Source organism: Solanum lycopersicum, chromosome 2 (assembly GCF_036512215.1).
Source record: "Solanum lycopersicum chromosome 2, SLM_r2.1".
In the NCBI taxonomy this organism is placed as follows: Eukaryota; Viridiplantae; Streptophyta; class Magnoliopsida; order Solanales; family Solanaceae; genus Solanum; species Solanum lycopersicum.
Window position 1 is genome coordinate 70,550,195 of NC_090801.1, and position 22,505 is coordinate 70,572,699.

At 33.0% G+C, this 22,505-nt stretch overlaps 2 protein-coding genes and 1 long non-coding RNA gene across 12 annotated transcripts; 1 reads left to right on the forward strand and 2 right to left on the reverse strand.

Moving 5' to 3' along the window:
- Positions 1-1,180: 1,180 nt before the first annotated feature.
- LOC101263954 (PI-PLC X domain-containing protein At5g67130) lies at positions 1,181-4,463 on the reverse strand. The gene is made up of 9 exons (XM_004231803.5): positions 4,261-4,463; positions 4,076-4,156; positions 3,847-3,966; positions 3,609-3,746; positions 2,896-2,994; positions 2,484-2,787; positions 1,894-2,117; positions 1,722-1,808; positions 1,181-1,581 (listed from the first exon to the last, which is right to left on the reverse strand). Exons 1-9 carry the CDS (start codon positions 4,267-4,269, stop codon positions 1,405-1,407), a joined length of 1,239 nt encoding a protein of 412 aa, XP_004231851.1. The 5' UTR covers positions 4,270-4,463; the 3' UTR covers positions 1,181-1,404.
- A 528-nt stretch (positions 4,464-4,991) lies between these two features.
- On the reverse strand, positions 4,992-10,222 carry LOC101263774 (uncharacterized). Of its 7 annotated transcripts, none has more exons than XR_011215119.1 (11): positions 9,806-10,220; positions 9,414-9,453; positions 8,588-9,217; positions 8,391-8,488; positions 7,776-7,968; positions 7,519-7,574; positions 7,312-7,404; positions 7,035-7,232; positions 6,156-6,283; positions 6,012-6,065; positions 4,992-5,658 (listed from the first exon to the last, which is right to left on the reverse strand). It is a non-coding gene; the product is annotated as an uncharacterized lncRNA (long non-coding RNA). The 7 variants fall into 7 exon arrangements; XR_011215120.1 differs by lacking the exon at positions 7,035-7,232 and adding an exon at positions 8,063-8,135 and having other exon boundaries at positions 6,002-6,065; positions 7,519-7,557; positions 9,806-10,217; XR_011215116.1 differs by having other exon boundaries at positions 6,002-6,065; positions 9,806-10,205.
- Positions 10,223-14,539: 4,317 nt separating this feature from the next.
- Positions 14,540-22,046, forward strand: LOC101266481 (nuclear pore complex protein NUP98B-like). 4 transcript variants are annotated; one of them, XM_004233552.5, is made up of 12 exons: positions 14,540-14,726; positions 15,438-15,710; positions 15,890-16,111; positions 17,853-18,134; positions 18,361-18,600; positions 18,691-19,313; positions 19,473-19,560; positions 19,661-19,721; positions 19,963-20,098; positions 20,530-20,646; positions 20,855-20,990; positions 21,342-22,046. In XM_004233552.5, exons 1-12 carry the CDS (start codon positions 14,609-14,611, stop codon positions 21,884-21,886), a joined length of 2,841 nt encoding a protein of 946 aa, XP_004233600.3. In that variant the 5' UTR covers positions 14,540-14,608; the 3' UTR covers positions 21,887-22,046. The 4 variants fall into 4 exon arrangements, with proteins under 4 accessions (XP_004233600.3, XP_069150711.1, XP_069150710.1 ...); XM_069294610.1 differs by having other exon boundaries at positions 18,379-18,600; XM_069294609.1 differs by having other exon boundaries at positions 14,585-14,726; positions 15,450-15,710.
- The last annotated feature ends 459 nt before the right edge of the window (positions 22,047-22,505 follow it).

Here is a 22,505-nt window from a genome sequence, read left to right on the forward strand (position 1 = left end):
TCAATTCAATTGTATGCAAAGCAAATTTTATACAAATATTGCAACGAAATAGGTAGCGAATTATACAATTATGCATTATACAATTGCAGTGAAAATATGATAGCGAATTATATAATTGCAGCGAAATAGGCCAGCGAATTATACAATTGTATATGTATAGCGAATTATACAGTTTTATGTTTGCTATGAAGCGTAATTATGCAAACTTTGCTATAGCATACAAATATGAAGTTTTTGTTTGCTATGTGTGAAAGCTGCCCTGTTATATATAATGACAAACTAATAAATAAAATTAAATGTTATAATCATACTCTAGTTTAATTGTACCCTATAGCAAATTGTTTGTTAGTCACCTCTCTCCCTCGAAAATTCGCTCGTCACTCTCCCTCTCTCGCTCGCTCCCTTTCACTTTTACACTGACACAAGTGTATAAAATGTGTTTTTGTTTGTATAAAGCGAGAAAAAATTGTATATATATGTATATATATTAGTTCCCCTATTCCAGATCTCGCTCGTCACCCTCGCCTTTATCCCTTATACAAACAGAAACGAAATGTATAAATTGTATTTCTGTTTGTATAAAGTGAGAGAAGATTGTATACACACTTGCAAATACATATATCTTCGTCCTGTACACTTATAATTATACAATACAAATATCCCCCTGCCCAATTTTCTTTTGTCTTTCTCTCTTTCTCATTTCATATATACACAAATTATACAATCGATTTGTATACAATAGCTTTCTTTTGTATATGTATAGTGAATTATACAATTAGTTTCTTTGTATATGTATAACAAATTATACATAATTATGTTTGTTATGGAATACAATTTTGCAAACTTTGTTATAACGTACAAATACGAATTTTATGTTTGCTATATGTGAAAGTTATTCTTTATTGTATAATTTAAATTTTAAGAGGACAAGTAAAAATAGACTGATAAAGTATTTTTTTTAAGTGAAATGTCATACGTGATGAATTAATAATGAATTCCAAACATCCCAAATATATATATAATTAAATAAAATACGTGTGGACGTTGGGATATTTAATTTCATAATTCATTTTATCGTGCACACAGTGATGGAGGATAGATGTGCACGTCCACTTTGCTGAAGTTTGACAGAGAAAAATCTAACACCAGCTGCAACGCCTAATTAGAGACACAAAAAAGATTGAACAATTCAATTTTCCGTTTCATTTCATTGTGCCATTATGTGTCTATACACATTTTAATTGTAAAACAAATCAATCTCCGATAAGTGAAGAAACTCAACCAGTAAACACAAGATAAATAAAAAATAAATAAAAGATAAGGAGGATCGTGTCATTCTGCTCCCGTGTTATGAAGTGTGTGTCTGGTCTGAAAATTTGAGTAGAGACTTTGGAGAATGCAGAATTATACGTGGATAAGAAGAATCGCGGCAAAAATTGTGCAAATCAACCAATGAAGTGGTTTACTTCTGTTTGAATAAGATTTATTGTTGCTATCTTGTGGTGTTCCTGTAGATGCTACTCGCGCTGGTGGTGGGGGTGACAACACTGGTGCCTCGCATTTGCGTGATGTACCATTTACCTGTTTATCAAAGAAAATCAATATATCTTTCCCTGGGAGAAATTCGACTAGAATAATGATAAAGAGAATCCAATTCTGGGGAGTGACAAATGCGGTGTTATGTTCATTTTAGCAGTTAACGTCAAAGCAAGCTAGCAAACCTTGCAATAGGCAATGCTGCTACAGTTACAAGTCAATTGGCCGTTTGCTTGATCTACAGCTTCTGGAGCTCCACCACCATCACTTCGCTGCATCAATATAAGTAAAATTCATAATTTTCTAATGGTGAAAAGAGACAATTTAAGCAAAAGAACATAAAAGTGGAGACTATACCTGATAAAAATCAACAGCAATAAAATTAGGCCACCTTTTGCCAGCTGCTTCAAAGCAAGTCTTTGTCATAGTAATTAGCGGAGCAGAATTATCCAAACAAGATTCTGTTTTGTTGGGATTATCAGGAAAATAATTCTGCAGAACCAAAGAGATTCCCGATGTACTCAAAGCAGATGATTCAGAACGACTTGGACAAGAACCTTCTTTCATCCCGTCATTTCCATCTGCAGAACATACAGTAAACATGTCAAGTCATCAATAGTTTGAGCAACCATGTCTGATGATACCAAATGTAAGAAAGATGAGCAAGTGAAGTTGCAACTTGCAAATATAAGAAAATTTACTCAAGGACCAACTTATGTCATTCAGAAACCAAAAAACGATGTTAATTGGCATAAGGCTCCTAGACTAGTTCTGAAGCATTTGCCTCTTCAAATACTTGAAAATTAAATGCAATTCAACATAAGTTGATCTCACAGGAGCTGCTAATTAAATCGCGAATGTAAACAATTCTAGATTCACTAAGTATGTCATACCAGGAAAGCGGAAAGCAACATAAGCATCAAATTAGACAAAAGCTGTTAACTCACATTGGTTTTCTACAACGTATCTCCACTCATAAGCAATGCCATCAGAAGCCTCCTTTGATGATTTAGAGGTGAAGACTACAAGACGTTGATTCTGCTTGACCATGTCATCCACTGTAGGCCAATCTTCTCCTTTTTTGGGCATACGAGAAATTGGAAACCAGTACTTATTAAGACCAGAATCATTAAAAACCTTGCTCAAGGCCTTTGGGGTTGAGACATAGTCTTCAATGAAGATTGTGACGACCTCTGATGGGTTCTTTTCGAGGAACCCTTGAATTTCTTTCAGTGAATTGATTGCAGGTTGCTGAATCATCCAGAAAGTAAGTTGCACCAATCAGCAATAACAAGAATGCTATATGAGTACCGAATCAGGTAATCAAGTAAACCTAGCAATATGTGTTAGTAAACTTACAAATGATGTAACATTGTAACACTTCCCACCAAATGAGTGACAAAGCCAGATGTCATTGTTGAAATCATACATATCAAGCATAAGTCCTCGAACGCCATTCTACAGATATCAATCAATTTCTTTAGCAGAGTTTTCACTTTAATAATATCAGAACTTAAGAAGCTAATGACTTCTCTGCTTAAGTTAACGTAGTAAAATCAGAGTACTTCCTGAAATGGTCACTATATATTTACCGATAGCATATTTTACTTTTTTACTGAAGTAATTCTCAGGTTAGTTGAATCACACAGCTCTGAATTTTCCAAAAACAAATTCTTTCAAGGCTCGAAAGATCTTTACATAGAAAAAGTAGTGGGGAATAAAGGTAGCAATTTTATCTCATAATTTTGATACATAGACTCCACTGAGAACTAAATTAGGACATTAGCATGTGGACAATTTTGATAAGATCGTTAGGTGAAAGCACATGCTTATGTCCTAAGCAAAGTAAAATATGAGTTTTTTGCAATTATATATTACCAATCTAATCTGACTTTTTTCTCTCTCGTACCTAAAAGAGTTCATCTTTTAGAGTTAGATATTCCATTACATTCAGCTGTTCAACTTTTTTTCTTCCACAACAACTTTTTGAACGCTACATTTAGCTAGTCAATCAATTGAACTACTAAAATTCCTCAAATATTCAATTCATAATTAGAGAAAGAGAAAATCACCTTGAGCTGATTAGTAATGGAATCTTCCTGGTTGGTCGGAGCAAGAATATCAGACCCAGTTGCAGATGTTGACCCGGAAATTGCAAAGGAGTTGTGGGTCGTCAGCCACGAATACTTGTTGAATGGCAAACCTTTTACCTTTCAACCACAAATAAAAGTAAAAAATTCAATATACCATTAATGAAAAAAGAAAAAAAATGAAATAGTTAGAATTGGACTTATAATATATGAAATTCACCTTGGTGGTAGGAATAGTGGGTTGAATGCGAGTACATCTGGGTCGGGTATTGCCATTAGCAGGACAAGTAGAGCATACTAATCCTTCATCACAATTACTGTCGGTACAAGTTTCTCCAATCTGTGATTAATCAAATATCCAAAACAAATAACAAATTCATGAATGCGATCTTAAGTGAGATCTAATTAAGATAATGAACTGTTTAAGAACAACATAATCAATAAATTACCTTTAGGCAAGAACAATGTTGGAATAAGATAGAAACGGTGATACAGAGAATAAGAAACTTCATAGGTAGACGGATGATCTCCTGCAAAATAGAAAATAAATAAATGCAAAGATTTTTTCATTATGAGAATTTGAGATAATTAAGAGTAATTAGCAGTAAGAAATTGAGATTAAGAGATTGCATGCCTTCATCATGTAGGCTCTGAGGTTCTTCTCTCTCTCCAAAAATCTCCTAAATCAGTTTTTATAAATTAGTAAGTTTCTCTCTAATTGTCCCCCTTTTTTAGGATATAAAAAAAAAAAAACACGTTTGTTTTACTTTCAATAGGAAACAGAGAGCTGACCAACCGTTGAGGCTGTTTGCATGGATTTATATTTTGAATTGTTACAAGTCAAAAGTCATCAATATATTTTTTTTTAATTTGAAAATAAGGGTCTAAAATTATTGTTTTTTAAACTTAGATTATATAAAAATATTTTTAATTTTTAAAACAATTTAATTCCGCTATGGGGAATTTTGCCTAATTGGAGTGTTCTTTCTTTTAATCTCTTAACGTTTTTGTTTTTTTTTCTTATCTACCGTACACACCTTTTTATAATTAACAAATAGGCATAATACATATATTAAATTCTAAACTTGACTTCAAATTTTAACTTTGACATTCAAAACTTTTATAATGCACAAACAGACACTTTAACTATCCAACTTTTAAGTGAATAAACACATGAGTCCTACATGACACAATACACGTAGAACACCACGTAAGATAAAAAAATTGACATGTAGGACATTTGTGTCTATTTGTTTAACTTTATACAAATTTAAGTGTCATTTGTGCACATTCAAAGTTGAATGACATAAATGTAATTTGAAGCCAAGTTAAAGGGCACATTTATATATTATGCCATGCAAATAATTTGCTTAAAAATCGGTCCAAACAACTTATTTCACAAAATAAATATTCGTAGTAATAAAATTACAAAGTAGAAATCCTGTTATAGTATGCTATGGTTATCGAATAAGACTAAAAAACTTACCGGAGTATTGTCAAAATTATAAATATGAAAAATTCGGAATGAACTACTCCAACTACTATTTATGATCCATAAGATGTCCTTGGTCAATGAAGATTTTTCTGGATATCTTGACAAAATTTTTGACTTCTGCAATGCCTTAGTTTTGCACCTGGATAATTTTCAAAATCTTTTGATATAGTATCTGGTAAATATTATCAACTGCTTTATGTTCAACACCATCTCCAAGGCAACTTTGTTTAGTACTCTAGTCACTTTTTCAAACTTAATATATCTTCATCAATATCAAAAGATGTTCCATCATCAACAGATCTCCAGTTTACACCGGCTGTGCAATGAGCAAGAGATCCATGATTGACTGACTTGAAAACTTTCAATCTGACAGAGGAATCTGGACCCAGAGCACTTCCCCACAGAATATCAGAAGAAGATTGAATATCTCTCTGACAGAGCACTCTCCAGTCAGTTTCTTTGGCAGTGGGGAAAGAAGTTCAAGTGTAGCTTTGCAACTCTGAGCTCTATACCTGCCTTCACTGATCTCAAGAATATCTGGAAGGGGAGCAGTGAATGGGACAGCATCAGATGAGGAGGATACTTCAACAGCTATTTTCTGATCTAAGTTTTCCAAATCCAAGTAGCTTAAGAGAAAAGAAAGTGATAAAACTACACGATGGCGTAACACTCAAATGATTTGCACCATCTGATGCATAAGTAACTCTTTCTTCCACCAACCAACCTTTCCACAATTGGTCCCCCTTTTAGGGCAGCAGGTGGTGGCTGCAGCCAACAGGAAAGGGAATGTGGAGTGGACAAAGCCACATGTACAAATAACATCAAATGCCATGAATGCAAAGTTATGTTGCATAAAAATGTCGATAGAGCATGCTCTCACCGGTACTTACAGTCCAGAGATTCGTGACAGGATCCTCAATAAAGAGAAGGACGAGGTGCCAATCCTACAAGTAACATTAAAAACCATTTAGTGACCACAAGAAATTCCTGTAAAACACATCAAAGTAGCCTTATGAGATTAACACAATCAGTACCAATGGTGCCAACAGAGAGTAAAATGCTACACATCATTTCAGCCAATTTGATTGCAAATCTCACATGGAAAAAAAATGAACCAGTGACATGCTCCAATAGACAAACAAACAAGAATCACACATCGCCTCTACAAGTAACATCAAGAACCATTTAGTTACCACAAGAGATTCCTGTAGAACACGTCAAAGTAGTTTATGAGATTAACACAATCAGTATGAATGGTGCCAACAACGGGGGTAAAATGCTACAAATCATTTCAGGCAATTTGATTGAACATCTAACATGGAACAAAAATGGACAAGTGACATGCTCTAATAGACAAAACAAACAAGAACCACACCTAAACTAACTCAATTCAATAAAATAAATCCAAACCTCACATTCTTTTCCCAACCCAACCCAAAACAAATTAAATCATAAAATCCCAAGAAAAATTCATCTTGAACTTTTTTAAAAAAAAAATAGGTAACTAAAAAACAAATTAGTGAAATTCAACAAAGGTCTTTGAAGGCTCCAAAGTTGAATCATATAAAGATATGGGACAGTTTAAGTTCAATGGAAACAGTGGATATATCTGAGATCTACTTCGCTTCTCAATGCAACAAGCACTGTCAAAACTCATAACTATGTTAATAAGTAATTTTATGTATTGGTCCTCTGAAAACAAATTTTGAATTGATACGTGCATTACGAAGGTCATGGAGAACAAAAACACTGTTAAAAACAAGCATCTGATATAGACAATGTTAACCAAAGATTAGTTTTTCGTTTTTCTTTGGATAGGAAAATATACTAAAGTAAGTAAGTGGATACAAAAATATTGAAGGACCTGCAAATTAAATATGGTTGTTAGGGAAACAGATGGTAGAAAAGATAACCTATCAAATCTCTTATCCATCAATTTGGGCCTTTATACGCTCATTGCGTAAAAATCAGGACCTGAAATGTATCCTGAGAGCTTGAATGAACCATCACTTGCATTCAATTTGTTAAGGGAGGTCAGTTGAATCCCAAACCCACTGGACAATTTTGGCAATGGAGAATGAGAGGTACATGTGCAAAGCACGTCATCCTCACTGAATGCAATGAACAAAACCTAAGAAACCAGACAGAAAATATCTTTAAGCTAGCTAGTGTAACAAAGACGGATCGGACCTTTCAATATCAGCAATTTTGAAGGAGACACTGGATTGCACAAGGGTGATTCTCAGCAGAGTCTCTTCCAGAGAATGCAAGACCTTCTTTTGGCTTCCAGATTATATATGCAAACCAAAAGATTTTAGAAGTAAAGTATGTAAATCAGTAATTTTCATTTGTTTGAATTGTGAGAAAACTAAAAGTACTTGGAGTGCATTTGCTTACTTCGAACTGGTTCGTTATAAAATACATCACCAACAATGACTGCAAAGAGAAAAATCCTAAGAGAAACTCCTTATTAGCAAACAGTCAACTCATGCATCAGATAGGCTTATACGGAATTTTACCTGTATAAGCCTATATCATCATTTGTTATTAGTGATGAAGATACTATGTTTGAAAAAAGTAACTACAGAATATACTTGTTCATGCACTCAGAAACCAAGAATGGCCATAATGGACTATGCAAGAACAAAATATACCTGATCAATTATAGCAGGTGTTGTGCTTGCCACAATGGGAATAAACTTCTTATCAACCTGTTCGAGAACTTTGGCACCCTTAATGCAGTTTTTATCAATGGTATCAGGAACCAATGAAATGCAACACGCCAGAAGTGACACTCAGTATAGTATCCTGATTCTTAAGATTATCTGTTCCTCTTCCAGTACCGCTCTGCATCTCATATTGGGAAAGACAGAAGTCCATCATCTTAACAAAATAGAGAAGAAGTCGCAAAAACATCCGAGATATAGCTAAAGTACTCAACTGTAATCTCTAGGGAGTCCCCACTATTTTATACCAGAATCTAAGAAACTTCGAGTTTTTATTGGTGAAAAATTCTGAAAAATTGATAAAAGAGGTCAGGCAAGAAAATTTTATTACAAGATCAAAACATAAGCAAGATGGGATTTGAAAGAGACTATGTGGCCTAGGAGATTCAGAAAGAGACATTGTAATTTCTAATGCTTTCATGATTAGTAAGAATGCAATTTAACATAATCTTGAAACATAGGTGAAAGAAATGAAGTTAATTAGCTGAAACATGCACTAGGAAAATTCAGCTCTTATTAGGTTAGATACAAATGACGGTTTACCTTCTTTTGACTGCCCATCGTGTGGACCTGTGCATGTCCCCCCTTGAGCTTCTAATTTGCTATTCCAGATGTTAACAAGTTTCCTTTTCACATTTGGCCTGAAGAAAGAAACATCAGATCGTGTGAGTTATTGACATAATTAGTTGAGATAATATCAGAAAGAGACCTAACGCTCCCAAGAAATTTGATAACATAACCTTTCAACAGAAAAATACACCGTCCCCACAACTTGGGGTGGAAGATTGATCATACTTATGGAATGACGGCTGTGAAAGCTCCCAGAAGATAGCTTCTTGAGAATTATGTAGTCTCCTTACTGCTCTAGGTTATGCACCATGTAAAAGAACATTAATTAGTAGCTCATGTTTTCTGTCATCATTGATTATTAACACAAACAAGCACTCAAGGACAAATTAACTAGCATAAATTGCACATCATGAACAGTCTTAATTTTAATCATCATCCGGCATGGCACATCACAAAGGGTTGTGTTTGACACAGTCGAAATTAACTTCTTATCAGCCTGTTGGAGAACTTTGACACCCTCCAGGTTTTATCAGTGGAATAAGGAACCAATGAATCACCAAAAATATGCAAGACGCAAAAGTTACATTGAGTACAGTAATCCTAAATCTTCAGATACTCTGTTCAGTACCGCTCTGCAACTCATATTGGAGAAGAAAAAATTCCATCATCTTAACAAAATAGAGAACAAGTCACAAAAATATCTGAGATATAGCTAAGGTACTCAATTGTAATCTCTGGACTGCAGTCCTTCCATTTTGTCCCATAAACGAAGAAACTTTGAGATATCGTTCGTGCAAATTCTGAAAATTTGAATAAATATGTCAGGCATGACCATTCTATTACAAGATCTGAACATAAGCAAGATGCAATTATATAGCCTACGAGACTTAGAAAGAAACAATTTGATCTCTAATAATTTCAATAATTAACTGAAACATGCACTAGAAAACTTCAGCTCTTATTCAGGTCAGCAACAAATGACAGGAATGCTTTTACCTTCTTTTGACTCCCCATCGCATGTACATCTTTTGACTCCCTAAAAAAGTTCAAACAAATTCTTGAACATCTTTAACATCCGCTGAGAAAATGACAACACAATTCTTTTGAATTTATTGAATTTCGTTAATATTTGCAACGTCATATTCTTGAAAACTACCCTTTCTTTGATTTCCTTAAACTATACCGACAAGTTCTTGAATTTTTCTTTAAGATTATTCATGCAAGAATTCTTGATTTTCTTAATATATGTCTATAAGAATATCAATGTCAATACAAAAAGCCAACAATTCTTTAATTTTTTTCTAAAAAAGCGCAAGAATTTTCCTTCTCTTTTTTAGTGGATGGAAGAATATCTGGGAAGACCTCTTTATTAGTGGGTGGAACAATACCTGGGAAGACCAGTACTATTACTTGAGCAGATAAGAACCGCGGGAAAATTAGTTTAGGGTTTCTTCTTTTGATACCAACTTCTTGATTTTTGTAAAAAAAGAAGGGTAGAATGCATACAAGAATTCTACTCTAGTACTCTAGTAGATAATGGAAAGAACACCAATAGATTGATCGCCGGGAAAATCGATTTAGGGATTCCGATGGACATCGTCATCGGAGAGTTAAAAGGGTTTTGATCGACATCGTCATCGGAGAGTTGAGAGCCGAAGTACTAAGACAGGAAAATCGATTAAGTGGTTTCGATTGACATCGTCATCGAAGAGTTAAAAGGGTTTTGATCGACATTGTCATCGGAGAGTTGAGAGCTGAGAGCCGAACTGCCGGTGAGTGTAAATGACGGTGGTTTCTTTTAAAATGGGCAGGGGGGGGGGGGGGCTTCTTTATATAATGCAGATAGATTTCAAAATAGTTAAAACACGCAGAAAAAAAGAAAACAAAAAATTAATACAGGCGTAAAAAAATATAGTTAGGCTCTAATTTTTTAAATTCCAAAAAGAAAAAAAATGAATTAGGCTGATGCATAAATAATGACTTCTTTAAAAATTCTTAGTTATAATTAAATATAAATATTTACAACTTAAATAAAAATAAATTAAGGTAAATTATACAAATATCAGCCCAACACATTTATCTTTTTCTTGTGCATTATTCCTCCTCCTCCTCCCTCGTTTGTGTCTTTTCTTTTCTTCCCATTTTTCATTTAAATTTGAGATTGTTTCGAGTTGATCAAAATTAAATAATTAGTGTATATTTCATATATAATCAATATATTATGTATAGTTAAATTAGTTTTTAGAGTGTATAAATTTGTTAAGATAAGTTATAATGGATAGTCTATAATTTATATGATATTTGACAAATTATACCATATAAATTATATTATTATATGACATTTGACAGACTATTTTATTTATTATTAGAGTTTTTAGCTTCTTTTTTAAAAATTATTATTCTTATTTTTAATTTTAAAAATAGGTGCTTAAGGTGATTATTAGATTCATAAATATATATTTTTTATTTTTTAAACTGTGCATCAAAGTCAAAATTCAAAAATAAATAAAAGAATAGTTTAACTTTAAATTTTTCATTCTACTATTGATGAGATGATTTAAACTACAATAATATCTACTTTATTAAACCTATTTTTAAGATTTAAACCATAATTTTTTATTTTTTTTTAAAAAAGTCATTTATAGATTTTGTGGCAATTTTTCTTTTTAGAAAAAACATTAATTGTTCCAAAAGAGAGTAACAGGCCCAAGGGATGAGTTCAACATCACATGTACAATCTCATTGGCTGAAAAAACGAATATTTGTTTGTGTTTCATCTTTTAGATTAAGGAAAAAGGCCAAATACTCTTAAACTATTTGAAAAGGTGTAAATATACTTTACTGATATCCTTGTCATCCAACTTTTGATCCAAATATGTCCTAATGGACGTTAGTTGCTATATAAGATATATCCAACTCATTTTTCATTTCTTTAAACACATGGAATTGTCATGTCATTTTGACCTTACCACATATTATATGAAAATGAAAAGATATTCGGACTCATAAACACCTAATCTGACCCATAAATCAACCACCTTTTAAATAAATTATCCGACCAATTTTCAATAATTTTGTTTAATTTTTATTTTTTCGATAAATTCCGAAAATGAGTAATTAATTAATAAAAAATAGAAAAATATGAAAAAGTATAAAATTAACGCCAAAAAATCACAAATAATTATAGTAACCTTAAATTCAATTTAAACATTTTTTTTATTTTTTTGATAAATTCCGAAATGAGTAATTGATTAATAAAAAGTATGAAAAAAATATAAAATTAACACTAAAAATTAAAAAATAAATACAGTAACCTTAAATTCAACAATTTCAACATTTTTTAAATTTTTTATTTTTTCAACAAATCCCAAAAATGAGTTTATTAACAAAAAATATGAAAAAAGTATAAAAATTACGCAAAAAAATTCACAAATAAAAATTAGGAAAATAGGGAAAAAATATAAAATAAAAAAAATTGTTGAAATTATTGAATTTAAGGTTACTATATTTATTTGTGAATTTCAACGTAAATTTTCTATTTTGTTTCCATATTTTTTCGTTTTCATTAATAAATTACTCATTTTTGGGATTTGCCGAAAAATATAAAATTTTTTACATAATTGTAGATTGAAATGTTATTATATTTAGGGATAATACCCAATTACCCCCTAACCTATACCCAAAATCCCTGCGACGCACACCTTATCTTTGATGAGGGTCTATTACTCCCTCCAACTTTTTTTTAAGTAATTAATTACCACTTTCGTGCCCACATGGCAATAATAATTTGAAAGGTTTGTTCAACACGCGCCGGGACCCACTTTTTCAGCTTTCAAAAAAGTAACTTTTACACTTTCCAAGTTTGAAAAGCTGGCGTTTTATGTTTTCCAAATTAATTTTACCAAAAAAAATTAAGTAACAAGGAAAGAAAGAGGGAAAGTGCTGCATGTGTGGATCGATTTCAAAGGATAGAAATTTGATTTCCAACTGAAATTTGATTTTCGATGTTGGATTTTGATAGTTAATTTTCGATGTTGGATTTTGATAGTTAATAATGGATGGAGTTTCTTAAAAAATGAAGAACCATGAAAATGGGGTTATTTTTTCAAAAGAGGAAGAAGAACTGCTTTTGAGAGAGACAATAAAATTTATTTTTGAATTTTTTTTTCAAATTGCTTTGACACGTGGCTAACTTTTATTGGTCATTGTTAGCCAAAATCTGCACTCACGCGCCCTACATGGGTGAAATCACGATTATTGCCATGTAGGCACGAAAGTGGTAATTAATTACTCATAAAAAAAAGTTGGAGGGGGTAATAGGACCTCATCAAAGATAAGGTGTGTCGCAGGGATTTTGGGTATAGGCTAGGGGTAATTGGGTATTATCCCTTATATTTATTTGTGAACTTTTGGCGTTAATTTATATTTTTTTCATATTTTTTATTAATCAATTACTCATTTTCGAGATTTATCGAAAAATAAAAAATTAAAAAAAAATTGAAATGTTAGATTGAGGTTACTATGTTTATTTGTGATTTTTTATTGTTAATTTTATATTTTTACATATTTTTCCTGTTTTTTATTAATCAATTACTCATTTTCATACTCATTTTTAGGATTTACAACAAAAATAAAAATTAAACAAAATTGTTAAAAATGGGTGGGATAGTGAATTTAAAAGGAGCTGATTTATGGGTCGGATTAGGTGTTTATGAGTCCAAATATCTTTTCATTTTCATATAAATGTTATGTGGTAAGGTCAAAATGAAATGACAATTCCATGTGACATTTAAAGAAATGAAAAATGATCGGATATAACTAATATGACAACTAACGCCCATAAAGACATATTTGGACCAAAAGTTGGACGACGAGGGCATGAATGAATCAAACTTTAAACGTAAGGTATATCTATACTTTTTCAAATAATTTAGGTACATATTTGACCTTTTTCTCTTTTAGATTAACTTATACAGTACTATACATGAAAAAACATTTTCCGCAGAAGTTATTGTTAGTTTAGGTGTTTAAATTATTTCTATATCCTTCTTTCTGTGCTATATTTACTGAAACCACCACTTTAGTAAATTCTTTTTTTGGAAACGGTAAAAAAGAAGTTAGAAAATAATAAATTAATTTTAACAAAGTAATTAGGTTTTGTTCTTTCCCACTAAAAGAATTATCTATATTCTATTATCTATTGAAGGTTGCAACTACTTACTCACCTTGTAAATTTCATTATTTTCAAAATATAAATAAGTGAAACTTAATTTTTCAAAGGGCATATAATAGAATCTCTAGATTAACAGAGCATATAATAGAACTTCTATAAATCAATAGTATTGCAATCATAAAATAATTTTATAAAAATATAGTTTAATCAATAAATTAATATTTATTAATTTGGAGAGTATTTTTCAAATTTAATGAAGTTTTCAGGAATTTAAACAAATACATTTGTAAAAACGATATTCATGAATTCGAGCCCATGATTAACGACTATAGCCTATTGGATTACTTGATTAAAAATGAAATGATAAATATTAAGAGCCAAAAACTTAAAAGAAATTATGAATACTATCGAAAAAAATAATATTGTTGGTGTGATTGAAGACCATATTACATTTCCTTTGAAACCAGTTACACATAATAATGTCACTTATTGTATCTAGACTCTTCATAATTTTTTGTGCAGTTCGAGAAGACAACATCATATATTTCGTAGATGTATTAAGAAAAGTTGAAGATAACTTCAATTATATGTAATTTTTTAAAAAAAATACTAAAATCACACTTTACTGAATTATCTTAGATATTTTTAAATTTTTAAAAGAATTGTTACTTTATGATATTAATAAAAGTATGAGACTATATATTTGTATAAAGTCTTTGAAAAATATAATATCTTATCAAAATTAATGTTTTTTACAGTGCCCCAAATCAAGATCGAAAAATAGTATTTATCTTAAAGAATTTAATAATTTATTGAATATTAATTTAGAGCTACTGTAATTTGATTTTACAAATTAATCTTCATCAAATTTAAAAAAAAAAATTAGGAAAAAGAAAAACAGGTATTTTTAGTCCCATATTATAAGCGAGAAAGACTTTATTAAATTAGAGAAAATTTGGAAAATCCATTAGCTTAAACCGTAAGCAACACGCTTGCGGTTTAAGTGTGCGTATAAATTATGCAACCAAACTCTTTCTTCTTCTCTATTTATATACCGCCATTCCACTATATTGACAATCAACAGAGTTCTCTTCTTCTCCGTCTCATGTCGATATTTTTTGGAAACACCGCTTCAAGTAAGTTGAACTTCATTCTTTATGCTTTTGATACATTGTGTTCTGTTTTTTTTATGGGTTTTTTACTGAATTTTCTTGATAACTAAAGCATATTGTAGTTTAAATCAAGTTCAACAATCGATGTAACTGGGATCCAAGAAAAGAGGCAACATAGTAGTATAACAAGAATGTGCTTTCACACAATTTTCAAATTTCTTGCATGTTCTTCAAAACTTAATTTTCTTTCTAGCTTGAGTTTGGTACATTACAATGTCTTATAAACTGTATTTTCCATACAATGCTCTATAACCTCTGTTTTTCCAAATACGCTAAGAAGAAAGACCACATAGGCTATTGCATGGGAAATTGGGAATGACATACATAAGTGAGGATTGACATAATATATAGATGCTACACTTAATAATGTCGATTTCATGAAAGTAGAGATATCATATTTACTTTTCTAGAGAAGTAAGGCGGCTTTGGAATTGGTCTAAAAGTTTAATCTGCTCCTTGTGGTAGTAGCTATGCTTATTGAGCTGTACTCTTCTAAAAAAATAAAATGTTAGTAATAACTGTAATATCTCAATGGGATTTCGTATGGTGGGTGGGTAGTGTATTGCTTACAGTTTCTGGAACAGCTATTGTGGCAGCTATTGATGCATGTAGTTGTCTTTAATTAGCGATTAGAAAATCAATCCAATCTGTTTACCTAACTGAAGTACCGTTAAGACTTTAATGCAGCAACGAATGCTACATCTGGTCAAACACAAAACTCATCTACGAATTCGTCTACTTCACCGACATTTGGAAAGAAATATGACTTTAATAGTGTGGCCAATGAACCTTTGGTGGGGTCTAGGGATGTCAATGTCTCGGACTCCTCCATATTTGGATATCCAAGAGCTCCTGCATTTGGTGTTTCAAGCAACTCACACTTTGGCACCGCAAGACTTGATTCATACTCCTTTGGACAACCGGCAGTATCTATGTCAGGGAGCAAAGGTGAACTCTATTGTCCATTTTCTCATGTATTGGAGCAGATTAATCAATATTTTGTTCTGTTATCTATATGGTCTGAAATCCCTGCTGAGCTTTTATTAAACACTACTGAGTACTATTTATTTCTACTTCATATTTTTGGATAGTTTAAGTGTTTAATCTTGATTAACTTTGCAACCCAGGAGAAGAAAGTACACCGCCTTTTTTCATGAGCTCTGGTTTTGGGAAGTCAACATTTGGCATTAATCAGAAAGGAAGTAGAATAGCATCATATATTGCAACTCCAGAGAACGATATCACAGGATTCAGTGGCGGAAAAATTCAATCCATTTGTGGAATGCAGGCTTATAAAGATAAAAGCCAAGAGGAGTTGAGGTTTGAGGACTACCAGTTAGGTGATAAAGGTATACTTGTTCTCTTATGTGATTCAGATTAAGCTTCTTCAAATATATTATTGCTACCTTTATATGGGCATTTCTTCCTGCAATTAAGTTAATTTCAAACAAATTCTTTGGTCTCTGTCCAAATACACTCAGAAGAAAGACCATTTAACCTATTGGTATCTCCATGAGGTAATTTAAAAAGGTTGTCCTCCTCCCACCTGTGAAAATGAACTTGTCTAATATTTCATTCTTCCCCAGGTTACGCAATACAAAAGGTAAATTCAAAAATCTGGGCATTTGAATTTATATGGTTGTTTGGGTGCATTTTAGAGATGATTTCACCTGGTGGAGAAGGCAACGGTGGTGGGAATATTTGGTTGCCTATGGAAGAGGAGTAATCTTTTATAACGAATGTCCATACTGGTAATGAGCTTAAAATGTACCTTTGGCACACATGCATGTCCATTTTTTGAATGATTCATCAGCACATTGTTTATTTGGTTTTAGTCATTTGATTAGGTGCATCTAGAACTGGAGACATCAACAGGATACATATGACAACTCCAATTGATATTTGATAGTTGTAGGCTTGACCAAGAATAATCTACAGTTTTTTTATAACCAGGAGTAACCTTAACTTCACATTGTATATGCATCTTTGGAGCATAGGTGATTTTTAAAAAATGCTTTGTTTGATTTATTTTTAATGATAATGAAAAGGCTAAAAGAGAGAACAATACTTACCAATCAAATAAAACAAAGAGGGAAAGAGCAGAAATTGAAATATGGAACTTCGTATGAAGTCACAGTCAAAATGCAAAAAGGTAACAGTGAGTGATTCAATCAGGCTGACTGTTTTCAGTACATAAAATAAAATGAGAGCACATGAGTAGGAACAATGGCCAAAGAATATCAAAGCAGGAGAACAGAATTAGGAAGTTGTCCGATGCATGAGGAGTTTATACAACCCTATAAATCTGAAAACGGTGAAAGGCGTCTGAAAGAACTAAGTCACAGCGACAAGAGGTGGGTTGCTGTGAATTTGTGATGCTAGGCTCAGCTTACCGAGTAATGTTGCAGCACTAATAACATGCTTTATTTCAGAACATTAATTTATTAGAGTGCTAAAAGAATGTGATCTACTTCATCTGACAAGTGAAATAGCAAAATAGGGAAGAGATTGCAGAGATCACAACTACTAGGGTACAACATGTCAGTTAACCAAGTAATCCTCCTTTAAACATGACAAAATAGAAGTTTACGGAGAACTAGGACCGAGGGATGCACAGACAAGTTAGAACTCGTCTTCATCTTCTTCTTTTTTTATGACAAGGTAACCCACACAGGAATGATCTACAGACACTATTTGAGTATGTTATTCCCATGATTTCTCTGCGAATGGATTAAATACATCTTTCTTTCTTGCCTGTGGCCCAGGTGAGGAATGGCATTATATATATGTTACACTTATACTGCTATTTTCATGAAAGGAGGGATATCATATTTACTTTTCTAGAGCGGCGAAGCGGCTTTGGAAGGTCGAAAAGCTAAATCTTCTCCTTGTGAGAGTAGCTATGCACATTGAGCTGTACTAGTCTCCAAAAATGTTAGTAATAACTGCAATATCTCAGTGGGATTTCTTATGGTGGGTAATGCTATTGCTAACTATTTCTGGAACCAATCTTGTGCCAGCTATTGATGCATTGTAGTTGTATTTAATTAGTCATTAGCAAATTAATTCAATCTGCTTTTCTAACTGCAGGAACGTTAGCATTTAATGCAGCAACGAATGCTACATCTGGTCAAACACAACTTATATTTCCGGGCTCATCCTTTTCACAAACATTTGGAAAGAAATATGACGTTAACAGTATGACCAATGAACCTCTGTTTTGGTCCAGGGATGCCAATGCCTCAGGCTTCTCCAAATTTGGATCTTTACAAGCTACTTCATTTGGTGTTTCAAGCAACTCACACTTTGGCACCCCAAGTTTTAATTCCTATTCCTTTGGCCAACCAGCAATATCCATGTCAGGGATCAAAGGTTTGCTTTATTGTCCATTTTATCATGTGTTGGAGCAGATTATTCAACAGTTTAAGGGAGAGTTTTGTTCTGTAATCTAGATGATCCGATTGATATATTCATATACTGTGCATTATTATATGCTCTAAATTGATCTGAAATCAATGTTGATCTTTTATTAAATATTACTAAGTACCATTTATTCCTACTTTATGTTTTTGAATTTCCTGAGTGTTCAATCTTTTAGATCAAACTTGCAAAGCAGGAAAAGAAAGTACAACACCTTTGCTCCAGAACTCTGGTTTTGGAAAGTCCGCATTTGGTATTAACCAGAAAGGAAGTAGAACAACATCATACATTGCAACTCCAGATATAGATAGCACATGTCTCTTTGGTGGACGAATTCAATCCATTTGTGGAATGCAGACTTATCAAGATAAAAGTCAGGAGGAGTTGAGGTTTGAGGACTACCAGTTAGGTGATAAAGGTATCCTGAACTTTTTCTCTTATCTGTAGATAATAAAAAATCTACCTTGTATTTCATTAACATTTTTATTCTTCATGGGTGAATTTGCAGGTCAGGAATGTGGTTCTTCATTTAGTGTTTCCACCGCACAGGGATTTGGTCTCATCAACAACACGAGGCCTTTCATATCACCAGCATTAAACCAATCAACTGTTGATCAACCTTTTTATTCCCATTTTCCAAGTACATTTACAGTGGAAAGAGCAGGGGTTGACTCTCTATCAAAAAATTCTACCTCATTAGCACAACAGGCCATTTCCCATATATTTCCCCCAAACCCGTCATTGTTGAACTCTTGTGGCACTAGAAATAGAGTGCAATCTACTGCCTCAGATGTTTCCTTTTCTCCGTGGAACAATTCAAATCAGTTTGCACCTTTTAAACCAGCTTCCAGTTCTTCCACTGCCTTCACTACTCCATTAAGGAACCCATTTTCTTTATCAACATCTGCCCCTCTATCTCCATGTTCGGTCTCACCTTCCACATATCCTTTGTTAACTAAGCCATCAGGCCATGATTTTTATCAGAAGAACTCTTTTTCTACCACTCCTGTTTTAACTACAGGAGGCGCTTCACAATCCACGTTATGCTTGAACTGCCTAAAGCAGTCACAGCCTACTCCACCAGGACTTTCTAATGTTTCAAGCACTCCACTTGCTGCGAATCAAAATACTGTAAGTGTTTCTGAACGTATATGCAATTAGATCTCATTTATATATCTCCGCCATTTGCTTTCTGTCATGAATAATATAAAAGGCACCTTGTGGTCTATAAAATCGGTGAAACATTTCTATTGCGGTGTTGTACATCTAAGTTGTTGCCTACTCTTGCAGCCTCTGTTCATTGGTCCTCTGCAGCCAGAAATAACTCCTAAAGTTGGAACAACACTCCCAACAACCAATGCTTCTCACCCAACAACAGGTACACTTACTGCAGTATGTTTTGCTCTTTTTGATGTAGATAGTATGTTGGATTGTAATCAATGTAACTAATCCTCCTGGCACCTGTTTCCTGTAAGAAGGTGCTAGTTGCTCAGAAATTGGACAAGGAGTTGGTCAGCAGCCAAGTATGAATGGCCAACAGTGAGTATCACACTTAACTATCTGTTCTTGTACTTTACTTCGTGTGTTATTAGTTGCCTAAATTTGACTTCTAGACTTTTCAAACATTCTTTTTATTTCTGCTGCCTCAGTTATTACTGCACAGTCCTCTCGTTTTAGTCTGATCGTTTTATTCTTCCTGTGTCTCTTCTTTCTCTTGCCTCCGAGATCTTTTTCTTTTTGTACTTTCTCATGCACCAGCTATATCATAACATATTTTCAGGTCTTACTTTCCGGTCATCATGGAAGTCAAGCCATCACCAAATATGCCTCCTGCCGAAACACAACCTTCGGACCAAATCTCAGTTGAGCACCCGTATTTGGTAACATCCATCCAGTATGGAATTTCTAGTTTACCTGTAAGTTTCACATTTCTGAACAGTAATTATAATTAATGTTGCTCCTGGATGTGTTCATTGTTCTTAAACCAAGTATCATACTGTCTAGACGTTACATGATGTACTGGGAATCTGGGATGCCTCGTTACTATTGTTGTAATGTTATGCACCTTGAAAGACAGATTTATTTGTCACCTTCATAATGTTGTATATTTATGCTTTCATGTCAAGGTAGATGTAACTGCATCTAGTTGCCTTTGCTTTATACTAAATAAATTCCAGTAATTCTCCAATCAGATATAAACATCAGTATAGTTGTTCAAATTCCAAACAGAACTCTTCAAAGTATCAGGCATGCTCATGTTTTTATTAGCTTCACTATATTGGTAATGCTTAAGGTGAAAAGAACAGTTGTAAGCTATTATGAAAAATTATCCTTTTGTTGCTTGCAGGTTTCTGACAACCCTGCTCCGGTCAGACGAAGATCTTCGTTGATAATTCGACATTCATCTCTAACTCATCATAGGTTGCCACCTCAGAAATACAAACCTACAAGTGATAAACCAAAGGTGAGAAGTATAATTTTATGTGAGACTTGTTTAGTAGTTCGTGGCCATCCTTTGGTTGATGGACCAAAATTTAAGTTGCAATCATATGGAAATATTTGCAAGTATGGGTATCCTTTCGGTGAAAAAATACAGGACAAAGTCCATATTTTCCTCTAATCCAAGTAAAACACTGGCAAATCTAACAGGATTATAATATTTGTCTATGTAGGTACCCTTTTTCATGGATAAAGAAAACGCTACTGGTGTACTAAAGACAGAAGTCATCATCATTCCAAGGGAAAACCCAAGGGACTGGGTTCGTCCTACCACAGAATCTCCACAAGGGGCTGATACATCTATGGACAGTAAGCTTTTTTTTTTTTTATGAACATATGCATGCATGCCTTCCTTTCATTGATTGGGTCAACTGGATTCTAAAAGATGCATAAGTCAATTATCATAGTTACTGTAATGTTTTAGTTTGTGGATTACATAAATATCAGGTACTTGACATTTTATGTCTGCTCCATCAAGATCCCATTTCATTACAAAGCCTGGAATCTCTAATAGTTCAAAACTAAAACGAATTATACTGATTGGTGATTCGTTTACAGGATTTTAGACACTAGAAAATTATCATTAGTTATCTATTTGATATATCCAAGGATATACAACTTGACTTTTTTGCTATTTTACAAGTTCTGTTTAAAATGTAGGGATGCATGACGGAGACAAAGTTCTTCATAAGCTAAAGTTACAGTCTGAAGAGACGCATCATGATAATTGTGGCGATGATGAGGATGTGGATGGCATAATGCCAAAGCTTCAACGTGCTGATTACTACACAGTTCCTCCTATAGAGGAGTTGCTATTAAAGGAGAAGGAAGAAGCTGGTTTTTGTTGCCACGTGAAGGACTTTGTGGTAGGAAGACATGGGTACGGAAGCATCAAGTTCTTGGGAGAAACAGATATCCGGAAGCTTGATCTTGATTCTGCTGTTCATTTCAACCATCGCGAGGTGATCATCTATATGGATGAGAGCAAGAAACCCCCAGTTGGACAAGGCCTCAACAAACCAGCTGAGATAACTCTCCTTAATGTCAAATGCATCAACAAATCAAGTGGTAAGGAGTACAGAGACGGACCAATGGTCAACAAGTACAAAGATATGCTTATTAAGAAAGCAGTAGAACAACATGCAGAATTTGTTTCTTATGATCCAGTGGAAGGGCAGTGGAAGTTTAGGGTATCACACTTCTAATTGATTTTGTGGCATAACCAAATGTTTGAATTTTAAGATCAACTGATATGTTTTTAGAATTAGCTCACTTTGATTTTATCCCACTCTTTTACGCACTTTTGTTCCCAGTTGGCCAAGTTGTTATCACTGGATTTCATTCAAAGTTTACTCATTTTCTGCATCTCTTTCAATGTTTTTCTCAAATTATTCTTTTCCTTTTTCACTTGTTTGTGGGTAAATAGTTCTAATTAATAAAATTTTGAAATCGAAAATATTTTTTTAAATTTGATGTTTTTCCCAAAAGAAAAATGTAACTTGAAATTGAAAGAGAGTTTTGAAAAATATTTTTATTAATTTTTGAAAGAAAGTCATTTTTCTTAATTTTGAGGAAAATGAATTAATTTGGAAAACATTTTTCAAAACTTTTATGCCAACCAAACATGGAACATTTTCCAGAAAATATTTTATATCATACCAAACACACTCTTAAAGAAAAATAATATTCAAAATAGTTTTTTTTTAAAAGTAAAAATAAATAAGCTATGATAAGAATATCCGAAAAGGAAAAATACTAATAGTAAAGATAGTCAAAATAAAAATAATAAATAATATTTTCGTTGATTCTTGCAATACTAAAAAA

Bases quoted from the DNA above. Each gene is read 5' to 3' on its own strand.
- LOC101266481 (XM_004233552.5), top strand. From the start codon at position 14,609: ATGCAACCAAACTCTTTCTTCTTCTCTATTTATATACCGCCATTCCAC. The intron at 19,314-19,472 runs GTAAGTGTTTCT...CTACTCTTGCAG, and splicing joins TTGCTGCGAATCAAAATACT to CCTCTGTTCATTGGTCCTCT. The intron at 20,099-20,529 runs GTAAGTTTCACA...TGTTGCTTGCAG, and splicing joins ATGGAATTTCTAGTTTACCT to GTTTCTGACAACCCTGCTCC.
- LOC101263954 (XM_004231803.5), bottom strand. The intron at 2,995-3,608 runs GTGATTTTCTCT...TGATATCTGTAG, and splicing joins CCATTACTAATCAGCTCAAG to AATGGCGTTCGAGGACTTAT. The intron at 2,118-2,483 runs GTGAGTTAACAG...TATGTTCTGCAG, and splicing joins ATACGTTGTAGAAAACCAAT to ATGGAAATGACGGGATGAAA.